General features: G+C 41.8%; 1 protein-coding gene across 3 annotated transcripts in view; it reads right to left on the bottom strand.

The window, feature by feature from the left end:
* pof1b (POF1B actin binding protein) overlaps positions 1-16733 on the bottom strand; it is a 28894-nt gene extending 12161 nt beyond the window's left edge. For 2 of the 3 annotated variants that reach the window (XM_047607291.1, XM_047607289.1), the window contains exons 1-2: positions 16069-16732; positions 12622-12705 (exon numbers count right to left, since the gene is read on the bottom strand). In XM_047607291.1, coding sequence (XP_047463247.1) covers positions 12622-12705; positions 16069-16464 — 480 coding nt within the window. In that variant the 5' untranslated portion in view covers positions 16465-16732. Of the gene's footprint in view, positions 1-12621; positions 12706-16068 lie in introns of all 3 variants that reach the window. The other variant, XM_047607290.1, reaches the window with a different exon arrangement.
* Between the last annotated feature and the right edge of the window lie 1472 nt (positions 16734-18205).

Raw genomic sequence — 18205 nt, 5'->3', positions numbered from 1 at the left:
CAAAGATCAGTTTTAAACTTATTATTTTAATCTCACAGTTTTCTTTACCTACACTAAATTATCTTTGGAACAAAAAAAACAACTGAGCAACCTCTTCCCAAATGTTTAGAGACATCAGTGGCTGACTTTAGCTTGTAATCTTTGGCTTTACAACTGATTAAGTGTAACATGATGATGGAGAGGCTATGCTGTGAGTGGTCCTGCCAGATTCCTCAAAGGCTCCGGAGCAGATTAAGAGCCTGAATTTCCCACAGGTGAATTTTACACTACTGTGCCATTGGAGGACAGAGAAGACTTGCACTGAGCCCCGCAGCTGTTTGATGTCATGTTTGATCTCTGTTGACGCCGTGTCCCAGAGGCTTTTATTCCACTCTGTGACAACAGGCAAATATTTAAGCTCAAAATGAAAATTAACTTGTTACAACACAGACACGTGTTCCTTATGAACTGGTATTTCAGAGTGTAAGGACAAGGAATACAACTGATGGGAAAGTTTCCCTGTCTCATATATCTACAAGCCTTTCATATGACAATACCCTAGCAGCACAACCATTGGGATTAAGGCATAAATCATGTCATCACAATCAATGGTGAATCTCGGGTCTATTGGGGCCCTTGGCAAAAACTTCCAGTTTGCAGTTAAAAAACACGACAGAAACATATACATGGATGGGTTAAAAGGATAAATTCTCAGAATTAAAATGCATCTGAGAGATCCAGAACATGACAGAAACTCCAACACTGAAGGCACAGTGAAGCCTGAAAGCTGAGTGGATTTAAAAAGTATGACGACTGCAAACAGACAGACAAAATAACGCTTTATGCAGATGTTAAATAAATACCACAAATCAATTCCAACCTCTAATGACAAGCCATACCAGGCCTGAGAAAAAAAGTAGTCCGAGTTATTTTATTTCATCTTCTACTGTCATATAATACACAGGTAAAACTCCAGGAATGTGGCTCCACTCTCAGACTCCAAACTCGCAAGATGGCACCACCCACATCCCAGAGAACAACAGTTCGGCCAATGCCAGGAAGTGGGGACACGTTGTCCATATTTATATACAGTCTATGCTGCCAGAGGGATATCTTCTTCGTAACAGGATTGCGTTTGTATAGTTGTATTAGGTGGGGGGGCCTTTAGGGAAGTCTCTCATTGAAAACTTAGTGCATTGCTCAAGTTTGTCATTCCTTGATTGGGCCATGGCTGCAACCAGGAAACCAAGGCACAAGTGTTGAGGTACGGTACTGTTCTCATCAGGAAGAATAATCTAGGAAAGTCCAAGGAAGTGCAGAACAACACATGCACTGAGGAGGTTTTCACAAATCTGATTCAGATCCAAGATAAACTCTGTTTTTTCCAACTGTAATGCCTTATCCCAGTCTTATCCTTCATTTTGACAAACCCAAGTGACCATTCATGATGAACAGGCTTGTGCTCACTTTCATAACTTGATGAATGAAGACTTCAAGTCACCATCCTAAATTATTAACAGTGAATAAAAACTGGCATTTTAAACACAATGCACAGCACACCTTTGGAGTTTCGGGGCTTTCGCTGTGTTTGAATAGCAGCTTGGCACCAAGGCAAGACACTCAAATGACACATAACTGTGGTATCTGGAAAAAGCTGTAAAGTCAAACCCTGTAATGTCTGGCTGCAGTGAAACGGCGTCAAGCCCTGAACCTGGTTTATGATCCTGCACAGCTCAAAGGTCACAGCGGATTAAGGGCTCTGATTTTCTTGTTCTTTGACATCAGAAAAGTGACAAAAGTGGAAAAGGAATGTCCATGTGTGCTGCCTGGGATCACATGGGGGTGGGTGTGTCTGCAGGGCTGTGGCCGCTACACTAACATGCCTGTCATTCTTGCAGAGAAAGGGAGAGTGGAGGTGACAGACATTAATGAACAGGCCTCAAAAGTCAAGAAAAAAAAAAAACAAGGGAAGGTGCTCAGTATCACCAGACGTGCTGCTAGATAGGTGGAGAGATGTTTTGAATGCTTGAAATACAAGCTGGTGTCTAATGTTTAATTTATTAACCTTTACAAAGCTCTCATGTCCTTACATTTCAACTTTGCAGTCAATAGTTTAAACTGTTAAATTGACTTTACACAGGATCCAGCAAGCTAACGTAGTTGTGTCGTAAGGTAGCAGGTGCATTTAAAGTAGCTATAGTGTGCGTCTTGTCAGCATGTATGCAGCACAGTTGCCCTTGATTTGAAATATCCGACACTGATTCATTTTTTTTTTTAAACAAATGTCTTTTTCTTCATCCTCTCGTTAGAAATCTCACTGTGGCTTCGCGAGACAAATCTCACAACAACATGCAACAAGATTAGTCCAAGTGTGAGGGAGATCCAGAGCATGAGAGAAACAGAAGTTAAGACTGTAGTGTAAATAGGTGGCAGATTATATCTGAGGTGGACTGAGATATAAGGCTCCATTCATAGGGAAAGAGGACAGGGACAAAAAGTCGCCACCTCAGTGACAGGTAAGTATCCAGCCGATAATGGACTTTAGTTACACTGGTTTCTGGTCATTTACGGAAACAAGTCAAGCAAGTTCCTGGTGGGTTTTATCCACAGTTTCCTGTTTAAACCTCAACTTCCCACCAGTGCCTGAAGAACTAAAGAAGGTACTCAGATGAGTGGTGAAACGTCTTCTAAAATCTCTACAATGACCGATCCAGAAGGAGGCTACAATCCTCACTACAGTGTCACGGGTTCAGTTTCAGTTCACGGCCTTTGCTGCCATCACTTCGGCCGACTCGTTCAACCTAAACTCACCACAAAACGCCACAGGAGCTCATTCCTGCCTGTGGTCATCAAACTCTGTAACTCAGACTGAGTGTTGGTCACTCTTAACATTTCAGTCTCGATATGATGACACACCACAATATTTTTTCTTCCAATACAATATTGATTTTGTCTTCATACCAATTTCAAAAGAAAAAGAAAAAAAGTCTAGTTGGACGCACCTCTACCACCACTTTTTTCTGCACAAGTGCAATAAATTGGAAATGGACCATCTGAATTAATATAGTTTTTTGACTCAATTTGCCCAATGACTTATCACTATTATCTGATGTATGTATATACAGTGTGCATTTTAAGCTCAGTGAACTATGTAGAAAATTGCAATATATCGCAGTATCATAATATCGCAATAATGTATTGTATTGTGATGTCCTTGCCAGTATCCACCCCTAGGGTAATAATACTTTGTGCACTATTTTGATGTTAGGTTATGATACTGTATGTTGCAGTGATCGAAATAGCTTACAAGACTATTTTTTTGACCAGGAAAATCTCTAAAGAGCATTTTTAACCAAGCTTAAGTATGATTTTGTGACACAGGAGCAGCTGTAAGGCTGAAGCTGCTTTTGTTTTGACAGGATATGACCCGAGTGGACTCTGAAAGACTTTAATAAGCAGCTAACCTGCAGATGCTAAATTCCGGGGATCCTGAGCTGCACCGAGCACAGACTGTGAAGATCATGTGGGAGGAAAACAACAGCTTTGTGATGATAGGTTAGTGAGTTAAAGCTGCAGTGAGTATATCTCTGGCACAGATTTCCTTTAATTTTTTTTATAGACTCTTACAGTAAAGCTTAATCTTTAATAACTAAAATATTTTCCACTAAACTTAGCAATATTTTAAATGATCCTAAGAAAGCTTTTCATTTAAATATAGGAAGGTAACCCACCAGGTTACCACTTCGAGCAACAGTTTCCAACTTTTCCTTTTTCAACCGATTTTCAACCGTCTCTATGTGGGATGAGGCGTCAAGTGCTCTCTAAATTGACAAATAAGCTTAAAAAGCAGCACCATCCTGTTTTGAATGCAAACAGACATCTTTTTATTGTCATCAGCTGACTGCTCTGGTTTTCTGTCACTCCTACGAGCTAGGAAAGGAGAATCCCTGAAGACATGTAACTCAGTATCTAAACTCAGTGCATCACCTCACCTCTTCAATGTGTGTGTGTGTGTGTGTGTGTGTGTTGATGTAGGTCAATGTCCTGGGACTCTCAGGACTCGAGTAACACTGTGTTTGACTGAGTAACTCTAGAGGTTGTCGCTGGAGAGAGAGGAGTCACCTTACCACACAGCCTCTTTGTGTGAGTCTCTGTGAATGTCTTTGTGTGCGACTGCTGCAAAATATCCCTCTAATACCAAGCCATTCCTGTGTGTGGCTCAGTTTGCCAGTGAAGCCATACAAAACTGAGACGACAGAGTCTCAACTTGTTTTCAATCTCTTTTCAATTTTTTTCCCCAAAATAAGGCTTTAGGGCCATAAACAGTTTGAAATATATAATCGCGATTAATCGTATCATTTGCCCAGTTAACTCAAATTAAGGCAAATTAATCGCATCTATTTTTCATATCTGTTATACATGTATCTTGAAGGGACATACCACAGTAACATCTAGCAAGACTTTTCAGCTGAACTTGCCATACAATTACCGTTTTTTTTTGTAAATCTATTTAATTTTTTTTCTTTCTCTTGGGATTTTTGGCAGTTTTGAGATTACAGGTGGTAATACATGACTTACTACAACTGATCACTTCCTTATTTCCCAAACTTTCATCGTGTGTGGCCCAATGAGAGAAATAATAACAGGGCGAAAGAATGTAATAACGAAAATATTGAGGGTGCTTGTGATACAAACACACACCAACACTGCTATGCTTAGATTTGCACATACTCAATGTCTCAAACTTACATATTACTGCAAACCAGGACTCAAACCTGCCACCTTTGAATCCCAAAAATAAAAGTTACTGAAGATATTTTCACATTCTTTTAATGAGGTGTGATCTCACATTTTAAGCACATCAAAGCAACTTTCCTTTGCTGCTGTCGAGGAAGAATCAAACAGCTCATTAACCTAAATCACTTGGAGCAGATACCAAAACCACAAATGCAGTGATTTTCTATTTGAAACTTTCCCTGCAAAAACTGGAGGGGCGTTTCTGCAAGTAACAGCATTAGAACCTATTTATGAAGACACATTTGTTCGTCTAAAACAAACAAGAAGCGAAAAAGAAAGTAAGGGAGAAACTGCATTTAAGCCAAGAATGAGATCAGAGGCTGAGGATGTTAAGTGAGACATTTCTACCACATCTGGATGAAATCCAGAGATCACCATAGCAACAAAGTTCATTAACAGCAACAGCAACGGTTTAGAGGGATGGCTCTGTGTGTGGGAAAACCACAGGTGATACTGACACTGTACACAGGCTACGTTAGACATCATCACCAGAGCTGTCAACGCTGACTAATTTTTTCAAAGGTGTCATCATTTCAGTGAAAACTAGCTTATGTGCTCGATATCAATGAGCCAAGACCGCATTCTTTGAAAAAGACGTATTACGGTTAATTTATTTGCATTTGGATCACTGGTTTATTCAGCCAATAGTTCTGATATGACACATATGTAGGTAAGAAAAATGGCAAGAGAAAAAATTTACACAAAACGTGGGAAAGCATGGGTGAGGTCGACATGGTTGTACAGGTTATTGTAAGCCGACGTCTATGACAACAAAAGGACAACCCACTACGGCGGCAGGAACGACTTTAAACAAGACAAGGGTCTAGGCTCATTGGTTGGTTAGAGCATGACTAACATGTATGGTCAAATCGGGATGGGCCGATTCAGGCCTAACCCTAAAATGATCGGTATCTGGCTTGAGCCAAGCCTGATCTTTGGGAGTTATTTATTTTAGGTCTGAAAACCACATCCCTGCTTGTGAATGTGTCCTCTCCCTCTACACCTGCTAGCATGGAAGCCGCCAAAAATCGAAAAGAAAGAAGAAGAGGAACTAAAATCATGTGAGCAACAAAACAACAAGAAACACAAAAAAAGACAGGCTTTTCTGAGACAGCGTCAAGGAGGAGTTTATGGTACTGGGTGATTATCAGTCCAGCTCTGGAGTCTGTCGGAGCTTTTGGAGTCAAGGTACGAACTATCGTTTCCTGGCTACATTAAATTGGATGGCTCTATTCATTGGCCTGGAGGGAGCACAACAAGAAAATAAAAAATAGGCTTTTCAGCTTGCTCATCAGGCTCATCTTTCACAGCCACAAAAATAAACAAGAGTGATATATTATGCAGACTTGTAAACACACACACAAAAATGTCAAAACTCCACACAAACACATGATGCAATCTAACTGCTCCACTAGGCCATAATTCAGTTATGGCCCCCGGCTTCAGAAGCGAGGGCGTGTTTCAGCAGCAGATGTGGCGTACCGATGTGATGGGATGACAAAAAAATAAAAATGAAAAAAGACGCACATGTGTTTCAGCTGTATGAGGATGAATGAAAACAGGAGAAGGTCCCGCATGAGACACTTTCCTACATACTGTGCACGCACCGTCAAGCGGCTGCAGTCGTATGATCTGTTTACTCACAACGTCACTGAAGCGGTGTGCGCTGACGCTGCAAAGATTACGACTGCAAACCCGTATATCGAGAGCAAAGTCGTGAATATTTGTTGAATTCGCTTTGGCTACACTTCTCAAAGCTGCAAACCGACTCCCGAGAGACGACCCTAAGGTGAGGAGGCTAAAAAATGTTTATGAACTTTTAAATAAACCTCTGGCGTCACTTTTGACAGATTTGTTTGGCTCAGAAGACGAGGCATTGAATTTTGTCATAAAAGCATGACGTCCCGTTTAGTGCTGTTGCCTCACCACGATGCAACGCCCTCCTTCGCTATCCTATAATTAAGTGTGAATGCTTCACATGCCCTTCAGTGGTGAGAAAAGCCTGTAACGAAGCAGCTGAACAGAGCACCCCCTCAAAAGAAAGACTTCTCAGATACTCTTAGTCATTCTCACATAGTTCTTGAATCTGGGCTCAAACATTCATCACCGCTGCAGCAGATCAGCAGGTGGAGAGAGAAAGGAAAGTCTGCATCATCATCATCAGTGAGCCTGTCTGTCAACAACCCCTCCGCCTAATGACACATCACACTGCTGGAGAAACACCTTTCACTCAGGTCGACCTCCTGGTAACTGACATCAGTAAATCTCTGGAAGAATGTGCTTGTTATATAGCCAGAACACATAGCCCCTTACAGGTGTTGTTAGACTTCAAAACACATGTGGTGCAGAGCAGTAGCATAAAAATGAAGCCACTAAATAAAGCCAATAGCTGGATATTTAAATCTGAACTGAATTATGTGGAGCCCTTTATATCTTAAGTCAGGCCCCTCAAACTAACTGAGAGATTAAGATATAAATATACATTATTAATATCAATTTGCATTCAATATTAAGCTATTCAGATAATACACAGGTTAAAATATTATTATTATTATTATTATTTTTTTTTTTTAAAACATGGCCATGCAACTGCCATAAACATGAAAATACCTGACACAAAAAATACTTGGCTGCGTTGTTAGCTTCTCTCATATAGATATATATAAAAAACATCTAATCAACCAAAGATTTTTCTGCTGAAGACCTATGCCTCATCAAGGAAGCATCAAGGAAGACTAATCGTCGTTAAGTACTCCATTTCGCAAAATGAGACGTAGAAAGGTCCAGCTCTGATGTCGGGCAATAAGTTGGAATAAATAATCAACTCGATCATTAGAGGACTTAAGCAGAGTTTAAGCCTCTGCGGTACACAGATGCTATTATCTACGTATGTAGCCTACGGCGGTGTGAGCCATTTATACTTGTCTGGCTCATTCTCTAACAACTCCACCGAAACGCTGTATTCCCACATTCATATCACTATGTGCTTTCACTATGTACATTCACTGTAAAGTAAGCCAGAGACAAACACATATACATGCTCAGACCTGATTTTACCTATAGCCTGCCAAAGTCGAACCCTACTGCTTCCTATCAATACTTTACTACACGAACTCCCTTGCCAGGTCATAAATACCACCACATATATGAGGTTTTTGGTCGAGGCTTGTACGGACCATCGGGCGTCTTCCCACACTAGCAGGTGAAGCTACAGACTGATCAGTATATCGCTCTTCTTTTTCCTCAATGAGTGAAACAGTCCAGGTGATGCACCAGTTCAGGGAGGCCTCTCTTCAGTATGTGCGTGTCCGTGTGTCACAGAGAAGGTTGACATCTTTTTGCTGCATGAGGAGGCAGACAAGTCCGCCAACTGTTTCAAGCTTTGATCTTCTCTGGTTTTCTGTGGGGGCTTAACTGGGTGATGGCAAACACGATATGATTATATGTTTCACGCAAAAGAAAAGAAATTCCCCTTCATCTTTGCAGCAACACAGAAGCATAAAGCAGGCTGAGTCTGAGGTTGAGAAGAGTCGGTTATTTGGCTTTGCTACTGTACCGCGCCTTCTATTGACTCATCGCAGATCCTCATTGATACATTATCTCACCGTGTTGGTTTTGGCAACAACATTATTTCGCTGCTGTCAAAGGTTTGAAAAGATCTTGAAAGAGGACTTTCTTCAAGCTATAACAACATGTGAACAACTGTTTGTGTGTCACATCTACGACTTTAGCGCCTAAAACAACACTGAAGATAAGACTGAGAGAACGGGAAAACGTCTACGTCTACACGGACATGGACGTCCCACTAATAATCAGAACAAAAATGCCTCAAGTGACCACCCTTAATTGGAAGAGACAATCAGAAGGAGTTTTCAATCAGTGTAGACCTTTGGTAATTCATTCAACAGGAAGACAGTAGCTCCAAATAACCATGTAAACACTTAATCTATCTGTTGGTTTCCCTCTGGTTGGAATAAATCCATTCTCTCTGAGCATGTCCACTCCACGTAGGGTAAGAAACGTGGAAACAAGTGTTTGAAAAGACGAACAAGGCCAGAGTCCACATCCGCATGCGCATAAAAAAAAAGCTTGCGGCATTTGAATTACCGTAACTCACTGATGGACAAAATTCAAAGTGTCTGGGGAAAACAAGCTGCCAATACGGTAATGATGACGCATCGCTGCTGTTGGCTGCACGTTGGGGAATGACACAAGACCCAGGAAGAGAGAGTTGTTTGGTGGAATGTGTTGGTGAAAGCAAATTTTGTCAATAGAGCAAACTACAAAGAGTTACGGTAATGCAAATGCCGCGTGCTTTAACGTATCACCAGCGGTACCTTAAAGGGTTAACAGCATCTTACGTATATGAGGACATACACAACAATCAGAGTAGAAGTCAGTTCCTATTAACTTTACTTCCACCTCCTACAGTCACATGGAAGCCTCCAAATCTGCGGCTCCTGCAGGTGCGTTACATAACATGAATTCTTTTCATTTCTATCCGTCTACACGACAGATTCTGACTCCTCTCATTTCGCCGCACTCTGTGTAACCTGTTGATTTTGTGCGGTGACTTGTGGAAAAGTCAAAAAGCAAAGCCTCCCCTGACACCTAACGCTTCAACTTTCACTGCAGACAGACTGCAGCCATTCACCCTCCCACTCGCACATACATAGACATTCCAACCGTCCAACCCACCAGCTCCACCACTGGGTCTGTTTTTATTACAAACACATGTCACAAGTCAAAAAATTTCTACATCTCGTCAACAACCCTGAATCTTCCAAAAATAGAAATCGTATCATTCAGTAGCAACATTGGCTTTCAGAGCGTCTTGAAGTGAAGTTGTGATGTTTCAAATCAGGGCAAGGCTGAGAAACCTTCCTGTTCCTGTGAAAAAAGAAAAAAAAAAAAAAACACGTAGGGGTGTGGTCCTCGTGGCTCCTCGACAACCAGTTTCATCTGACTTTGCCCTTGCCGGAACAATGAAATCATCAAAAGCTTTTCCTCTCAGCCAGGACAAGGAGCAGAGGATAAGCGCCTGAAGCCTGACAGCCCCAAATCATTTTCCGTAAGCTGCAGCGGACAAGAATGAACACATACTGAGCGAGTCGGAGCGAAGTCAGATTAGAGGGGTGACTCCGGCACGCCGAGCGCATGACGTATGGGAGACGAAACCTCCGAGTTCAGCCTTCAGAGTAACCTCCGTGACCGGATGACCGACGCCGGTGAAATGGGTTCATGATGGCTTCCACCAACTTTCACATAAACAAACTAAAAAATTATGAAGATTTATACTTTTATACCTAAAACCAGACCCCCGATTTCATGTGCAACTTCGAATACGGCGCAAAAAGTGCAGAGTCTAGTACTTTATCTTATCTTGATTCTCAGATATGGGTGATTTCATTGTGGACCTTTGCACTGAGCAATGTTTTTTTTAAATGTTTTACCATGTTAGGTTTACAGCTCTTTAAGCTGGTACAATATTTCCTCTTGTAGAAAAATAAAGCAAGTAACTAATCTTATTGATTATTAACCGATTTATTACAGCCAAAACGCTTCTTGCCTTCTTTTTTTTTTCCTTGTAGAGTTCTCTAACAATGCTTATAGTGCATAACTTAAGTGCTCGATTTGAACACATTTCAAGTGCTCTTTCTGGTCAAACCGGCGCTGGACTGTTTGTGTGGCAGGGAGACAAATGACAGAGCCGTGCCAAGGAAAACGCCGCTTATAAATCAGAGAACCTCCCTGTTTTGACAGTCATCCATACATGACGCTGCAGGTTCAAATCAAAGGAATGCCCCCACCTAGAACAGAGGCCTCTGGGAAGCATCTAGACACACCTCGGTGCAACACCCACCCTGCGTGATTCGTCAGTGTTGCGACGGTTTTAAGGTCCTGTGATTGTGAACAAAGTGCTGTTGTAACAGTGTGACTGCAGAGGCAGGGCGTAGCTACGTGCGCCGAAAGACCGCGGCGATCTGCCGCCCGCTCGGTGGAGAATATTTTTTTTTTTAAACAAAACCCGTACTTTCGCACACAGACGCGCTCCTGATTTGAAGCTTCGTGCTTCATGGGTGCGTCTCTGCCGCGCTAACAAAAGGGACTGCGCGCTCCCCCCACCCCTCCCGTGTGTTTTTTCCTTCTTTTGGTTTCTCAGGTTGAAGGAACACCTTCATGTTCTACCACGCAATTACACTTACACTGCCCCTGAGGCCTCTGAAGAGCTGGCGCAGATGCCGGCTCTTTGGACAACACCGTGATTTCAACACGTTGTTCAATCAGAGGACTGTGGTTTTCATGAAACGGCGAAAGTTGCAAATCCAGTAAGAAATCCTGTTCGAAACACGTTATACCCTGGAGGTGCTTCAGGTTGCATTTCACATAGACTTCTAGGTTTCACGTAAGAACTTTCTTGCAAAAACCAAAAGGTGTCCAGTTTAATATAGTCATGCATTTATTCAATGATGAGACTCTAAATCCCAAATTTGACAACTTTCGCCTTAAAGCGACAGCACGAAACTTGCGTCTCTCAATTCTGGAAGTGAGTAACTCTTCAATGAGGAAAATCCACATCACCTTGTTTAGACTGTAACCTTTCAACTGATTCCAGAGTTTATATACATATATCTGTAGCATCTGAAGCTTTTCTGATTGCTTCCTAGATTCTACTTCATTCTTCATGACCGTGAAGATCACAACACACATTTTCCTAGGAAACCCCCACAGGGTGACACATGTACGGGAAAAAACAGTCAGCGCAGTGATCAGAAGATAAGGGCGGTGCTCAAATGGCTGGTTGATGGTTGACTGGTTGGTTGGGTGTACAGCATGGAGAGTGAGGAGATACAACGGAAACCCAGCGGCACTGTTAGCTAGGAATGCTAGGAATAACAGGCTAGTGAGGAAAAAGGGTGGCCTGCTTTAAAGGTACCCATTTGTCAATGTACTGTCTCGTGATGTGCTCTTATTGTGATCTGTTGACCTGTTCTGTGTCATGTTTTTGTGTTACCTGTCTGGGGGCTAGAGATGCAGGAGATAGTCGGAATAGATGTTCATTAATGCGCACCGTCCATGTCAAACAAATAAATAAACAAAACATAGGGGGCGCATTCCTAAAAGTGGCAAACAAACCTTAGTTACATTCCTGTCATACATGTCTCTTTCATCTCCAGCAAACAGCATCATTCCTGGCCGACCTAAGATACACTTCAACAGGTGCACCAACGAGGAAGTGTCTCTGCGTACACCAGATTCCATTTGGTGCTGGTTATTTTGCTGAGCAAAGAGCAAATCCAGCACTTATTGTTGTTGACGTATAAATACCACATCTGATCAGGAAACAACACTGACGTAACTGAATGACAATGTGCAGCATTGGACTATCGCATCGCGTGCAGAGGTATTTTTGTCTCGGCATCAGGTCATGACTTTCTGTTAAAATTCAGAGGAACCTTTAAGTTGAGAAATAAGCGGCACCTGTTTGCTGTTTGATTAAATTCCTGAGATACCGGCTCCAAGGTTTCCGTTTCTCTCGTAAACTTGAATGTTGTCAGATATTGGGATTGTCTACAATTTACTGCAACAAGTTACAAAACGTTATTAAAAGTCTTTCGCAACTATGACTGTTAATGTTATCGTGACTGTTGGTACCCTCTTTGTGTTTTTAATCTGTTTTATTACCAAAGAAAAAATAAGAAATAAATGAAAATTCAAAAAAGACGCAAGCGGCAAACACGTGCCTGTGCAGTCGCCAGATTTCTACTTCACCTGATATTTTTCACTGATCAGAAGGAATTTGAGGTGTTGTGTGTGTATGTGTGTGTGTGTGTGTGTACTTGCCTCCTCCTCTTCCTCAATGCTCGGCTCAGGGCTCTTGTTAGAACTGGACGACTGGCTGAACACCGAAGACATCCCACTGACGCACTGCAACAGACAGCAAAAGAAAAATAAATAAATAAAAGCTTATTCATAAGGCCTTTACACACGCAAACACACACACACACAGACCTCTTTTGCTACAGAAAATGGTTTACGCCATAGATACATGAATGCATTTCTGCAGAGTTGGAAATATGGACAAGTTATACGACAAAGTTCACTCAGAAACAGCTGCAAACAGCTGCCCTGAAAGACTGGAATGTCTGTAAATACCTCAAGACTTAGACTTGAAATTTACTCTGGCAGACCCACAAGACACCGTTGCAGACGCCACCTGAAGTTACACCTCAAAAAATGTCACTGCCTGCAAATGCTGGAATCTCTGTTTACTTATTCGTCTCCAAAGCTCTGCTCATCACAACGTTACGCCAATGTAACCGTCGCCTGGCAAAGAAGCCGCGTCTGTCTGAGGCTCAACTTCAATTAAGCTGTCACAAACCTAAATCACGCCTGGTTCATAGCAGTAAGTAAAATAACATTTAACAGCTAGTAGACGTGATAGTGGATGGACGTCAACGGGAACAAACCAGTCCATATCAATTGGAAAAACACATTCTTTATGTGATCTGAGGTAATAAACCCACTTCACGCTTCACATGTGTTGTGGTGTTTAGAAGATGTCGCTACTTGTCCTCATGCCCTGATGTCACTCTGAAGGCATGAGCCAAACCAAAATAAAGTAAATTTGAACCTGAGCCACTGATAGTCAACATGAGTTCGCACGAATTAGGGACACGAAACGCCCCACAGAGCGGCCAACACTGTGGCTAAAAGTGTAATATAGAATGTAGTATAGAAAAAAAAAAATAGGGTTAATGAGAGGCTAAAACCATTAATTATTTCTAAACTAACCATGTTTGCTCTATCGTGCACTGCAGATAATGTAAAAATGTAGGACTCAGAACAGCCAATCAGCATTAAGTGTCCTCGCATGGCGTGGTGCCATTCATTTATTTTTAAAATAACACAAAGCAGAAAGTCAAGTTTAAGTCATACTGCTTAGCCTCTGGTCAAGGTGCACGCGATGAAGCCCGGCGAGAACAATGTGTCTTTAAAAGTGAAGGTGTGTCACCGCCGCAGAGTCAGGCGGTGCGCGGCTACTCTTCTTTGTCAAACGCTTTCTGAACGCTGCAACGCGAACGGCAGAATGAGGTCGGAGTTGGTGAATTATCAGGTCGGCCAGACGCTAAAAACAAAAGTCCAGTCCCTAAGGGGGAATATTCTGCGGCGGTCAAGACGAGAAACGTGAAATAAAGTCAGGAAGCTGGTAGATTAGGATGCAGAGGAGGAGGAGGAGGAGGAGAATGTGCGAGAGCTGATATTATTCAAATATTTTCAGCACACATAAGAAACAACGTTGTGTAAACTATAGCAGGAACAGAGGCCAACACGTTCGGGAAGCGGTTGTTAACAGGTCCAGGGCCCGAACGGCGCCACCTACGATCAATGAGCTGTGGCTGAGAAGATCAACAAGCTCAGTCTCCACTGATCAATGAGAGTTTACAACTAAAGAAACGCCCGAGTTGGAGTTCCAGTTGATTAACTGGAAACGGTCCAAAAAGTGACGTTTCTTAATCATTCGATGAATGTGAGCAGATGTTATGTTACTAGAGCTCATCCTAAAGAGAAGAGGGATATTCTGGCTTAAAACCTATTAGAACCTATTTCCTTAGAGAATAAATGATACAAATAATCAAGTGTTCAGCGGTAACCTGGGATGCGTGACAAACGTTCACGCTCAAGTCTGTGGACACAAACGACACACAGCTGTAACCACAGATAATTTGATGTGTCTTGTATTGCTCAGGGAAGGTTATTTGCATTTAGCAGAGGCATTTATTGTGAGCAGGCAGCTGAGTGTGAAAGGAAAGGAAACATCCGCACGGAAAGCTACCATTATTTAGTAGTATTAGGTAGAAATAGAAGATCAGATTTTAATTGTGCATGCAATTAAAAGAGTAGCAAAGCAAGTATAACAAAAAGAAAAAGAAAAGAGAAAGGTTTCTTTAAGTACACCAGCGAGTAGAAAGCCTGAAAGCCTTCCAGAACCACAGCTTGAGCCTCCTATCCATCATATTCTCCTGTTCATTTGAGATCACAAGTTGTGAAAATCCATCGCTCGGTGTGAGATATAATACATTAATGCCACATGGGAAACATGCTTCTTTTTTCTTTTTTTTTCTTCTGGAGGCTGCAAACTGACTCCTGCTGTTTACATCCTGCAGCACAACGCTTTTCCTAAAGAGCTACACGAGACGTTCAAGGAGTCAGAGGGAGCAGTCAAAACCAAAGACGCTGTCAGTTTTACATGTAAGTAGGCGACAGAGCTGTTTTAGAGACTGGAATCCGTCACGACCCCTCAACAAACGACAAACAAGCCAAACCCATGTTGAGGCCTGCATAATATTTACAGGGCAATTCTTGGCCGTCTTCCATCATACCTCTGCATCCACGTTTCGAAACTATTCTTTGAGATCACAGGACATCTTAATACTGTCTGTTTCTGAAGGTAGAACAGAAAAGGGTATGACGTCTTTCAGTTATTCAGCTCCTCCTGCCTGCAATAGGTGTATGTGTCGAAGAGGCTAATTTAACTGTCTGTTCATGTTTTAACTAGTTAACTACGAAAACAAAACGGAAAAAAAACACCTATTTAGGACACACTCAAAGTACACTGAGTCCTGTTCATGAACATTTTGGAGCTCATGCGTGGTCTTAATCTCTTTTGAAAGCCAAGACTGTGAAATTTCTATCACAAAAGCCAGAATCGCTCTGAGTGATACTGTTGTTGAGTAATCAAAGTTGGCACACTGTTAAAAAAAAGAAAAAAAAAGAAGTAGTTGTTGGGTTAACCTGATTTTTTTTTTTTTTTTTTGGTTGGTTGGTTGTTTGAGCTGTTGATTGAATCCTACAATGGCTTTCCTCAATGAAATCATGCAGCATTTACTCAAACACAACTCGTGTACAGAGCTTGGATTGGTTCAAAAACCTACTGCTGTCCTACATAGGACCCAGCGGAAGCTCATCTTCATTATTTCTAATCGTACCCTGCAAATATCACCTATTTTGTGCAGTTTTTAATAAATTAAAATCACATACTAAGAGAAACTTCACATGAAACAGACATCCTAGAGGAGATTACTGGTTTCAGGAAGCCTGACATGAATCTGAAGGGGTTTAATAGTTGTGATATTAAACAGCTGTTGATAAAATCACCACATCCTGTCAGGGTTAGGGGTTAGATTTTTTCTCCTTCTCCTCTAAGGAAAGTTGTGGCACTGCGTTAAAATGAGAGATCTGTTGTAGCCTTAATAAAACATAAAGTTATCATCACTGTTGAGGACTCACGTCCACGGTCTGATGCTGCTGCTGCTGGTACATCATGTCGGACTCCTGGCTGCTGACGCTCAGGCGCTGCATGCCCTGAACGCCCTGCAGACTCTGCAGGTACACCGGGGACACCACCTGCTGTACCATGGGTTGCTGCACCATGGGCTGCTGCACCACGATGTAGTTCTGCTGCGGCATCGTCTGCTGCACCGGCACCAGGTAGCGCATCGTCTCGTAGGAGCCATTCATGGTGTACGGCACCGGCGACAACTGAGCCACCTGTGTCGTCGTCACCTGAGCCGGCGACACGGGCCTGGTGGAGATCACCGTCCTGGTCATGGGCTCCGGAGACGCTACGTTCACCGTCCGGTAGGACGTCCTCGTCGTTGTCGTCTGGTTCGATTGGAGAGACATATTTGATGGATCAGATGATCGGCTCAGACCCCCCGCGCGCACAAAAACCGACGGAGAAGGGACAGAAACGAGACCAAGTTTTCAAAATAAAAAGGGGAAAAGACGCGCTGGGCTGTTTAAATCACACGGGTTACTCAGGGGGCCGAGAAAAGAGGCGATCCGCCCCAGTGTAACTTCCTCGTGCGCTGGGCAGACTGGAGTAGAAAGTCCGGTTGGAGGAGTCGCTGCCTGTTCGCAGGGAAAGAAACACCGAGCAACTGAGGGAGGCACTCCTCTGCATGCAAATCCTGCTCTGTGCATCATCAGAGAGTGGGAGGGCCGACGGACTCACAATGAGCGCACGGGTTCAAACCAGTCTATGGTTCAAACTTGAAGTGACGGTGACCGCCCTTAACCCTCCCTCTACCTTCAAATTTGCCAACACGTTTTATCCTTGGGGCAATTTAAATTATTACAATTAAAAACTTTTCCCGAGTGTATGTGTCAGGCAGACTACTTTATGTTTATTTTACTTTATGTTTTTAAATGAAGCAACCGCCCCACCCCACATACAGTATCCATCCAGAATACCTGTTACGCGACTACAGAAGTACGCACATCAACATGAAATCTCACTGACTGGCCTTGTTACGAATAACGTTTGGTATGAAAAACTATTAACTATTACTATTATCATTTATTATGTCGGGGCCAGTGTCTGTGTCAGTGTTCCAATTAAATTAGGAAAAGTCATTAAATATGAAGCAATAAAAGATGTTAGTCATATATTTTGATACGTTAAATAGTGAATGGAGTAGGGTTAACCTGACTGGGGAGTTTTCTTCAAAACATATTTCCACTTTTATCTGTATCCTTAATACTACAGTAACGCGTTTTTTTTCACTCTCTAATAAAATATCTCTATATGTTTTATGTCAGAATTAAGAAAATAGGATTGAAATGAATGCAAAACAAGATCACCTGCAGAGAAAAGCGCCACAGGTGGTTTCAGGAAGAAGCTGTTGAATCCAAGTGTGCCACTAGGAGGAGACAAACAGAAACCTTTATTTCACCACAGATTGACCACAGCCCTTAATTACTTCATGCGAGTTTAGAACTTCACTAACGTAGACAATGTGAAAGGAACTATTTAAAATTATGAGACCGAAGACGAAACATTAGGAAGAATCCAGTAACCCAACTGTCAAATTTCGTCTTATACAGTACAAGTGAGTGTTTATTGTTTAGATTACTTGATTAATAATTGTTATTCACAAATTTTCACTAAAAAATAACATACACATTATCACAAACATCTGTTTTTTTGCACAATAACACGACATAAATGGAAAAGTGCATCAGAATAAAGAAAAAATATTACTACTACCTTTTTATCATAATTTAGTTTATACTGTATTAACAATGAACACATATAAGTGAACGTGCAGAAATAGAAATATATGCTTGACTATTATTACTTTATAAAATAAGAATATTTTTATGTATGCACTTATTGTTTAGAGGTTATTTGAAATTATTTCAAGTGAAGTTTTCAAGGATATTTCAAAGTAGAGTGCTATCTTCACCATTTTTATGTATTTTATGTCATGTCAATAATTAAACTATTTTACTGATTTTAAGTCTTGGGGCGTCTTATCATTCTTAGCATTTATGTTATATTTAAAAAAGGACAGTGTATTAGTAAATGGTCCAAATATTCAAAGGAATGTCCTCACACACCAGGAAGACGGTGGGATGAAAA

The sequence above is a fragment of the Mugil cephalus genome, chromosome 15 (genome assembly GCF_022458985.1).
Source record: "Mugil cephalus isolate CIBA_MC_2020 chromosome 15, CIBA_Mcephalus_1.1, whole genome shotgun sequence".
Lineage (NCBI taxonomy): Eukaryota > Metazoa > Chordata > Actinopteri > Mugiliformes > Mugilidae > Mugil > Mugil cephalus.
This window is presented reverse-complemented; position numbering and strand designations above follow the sequence as displayed.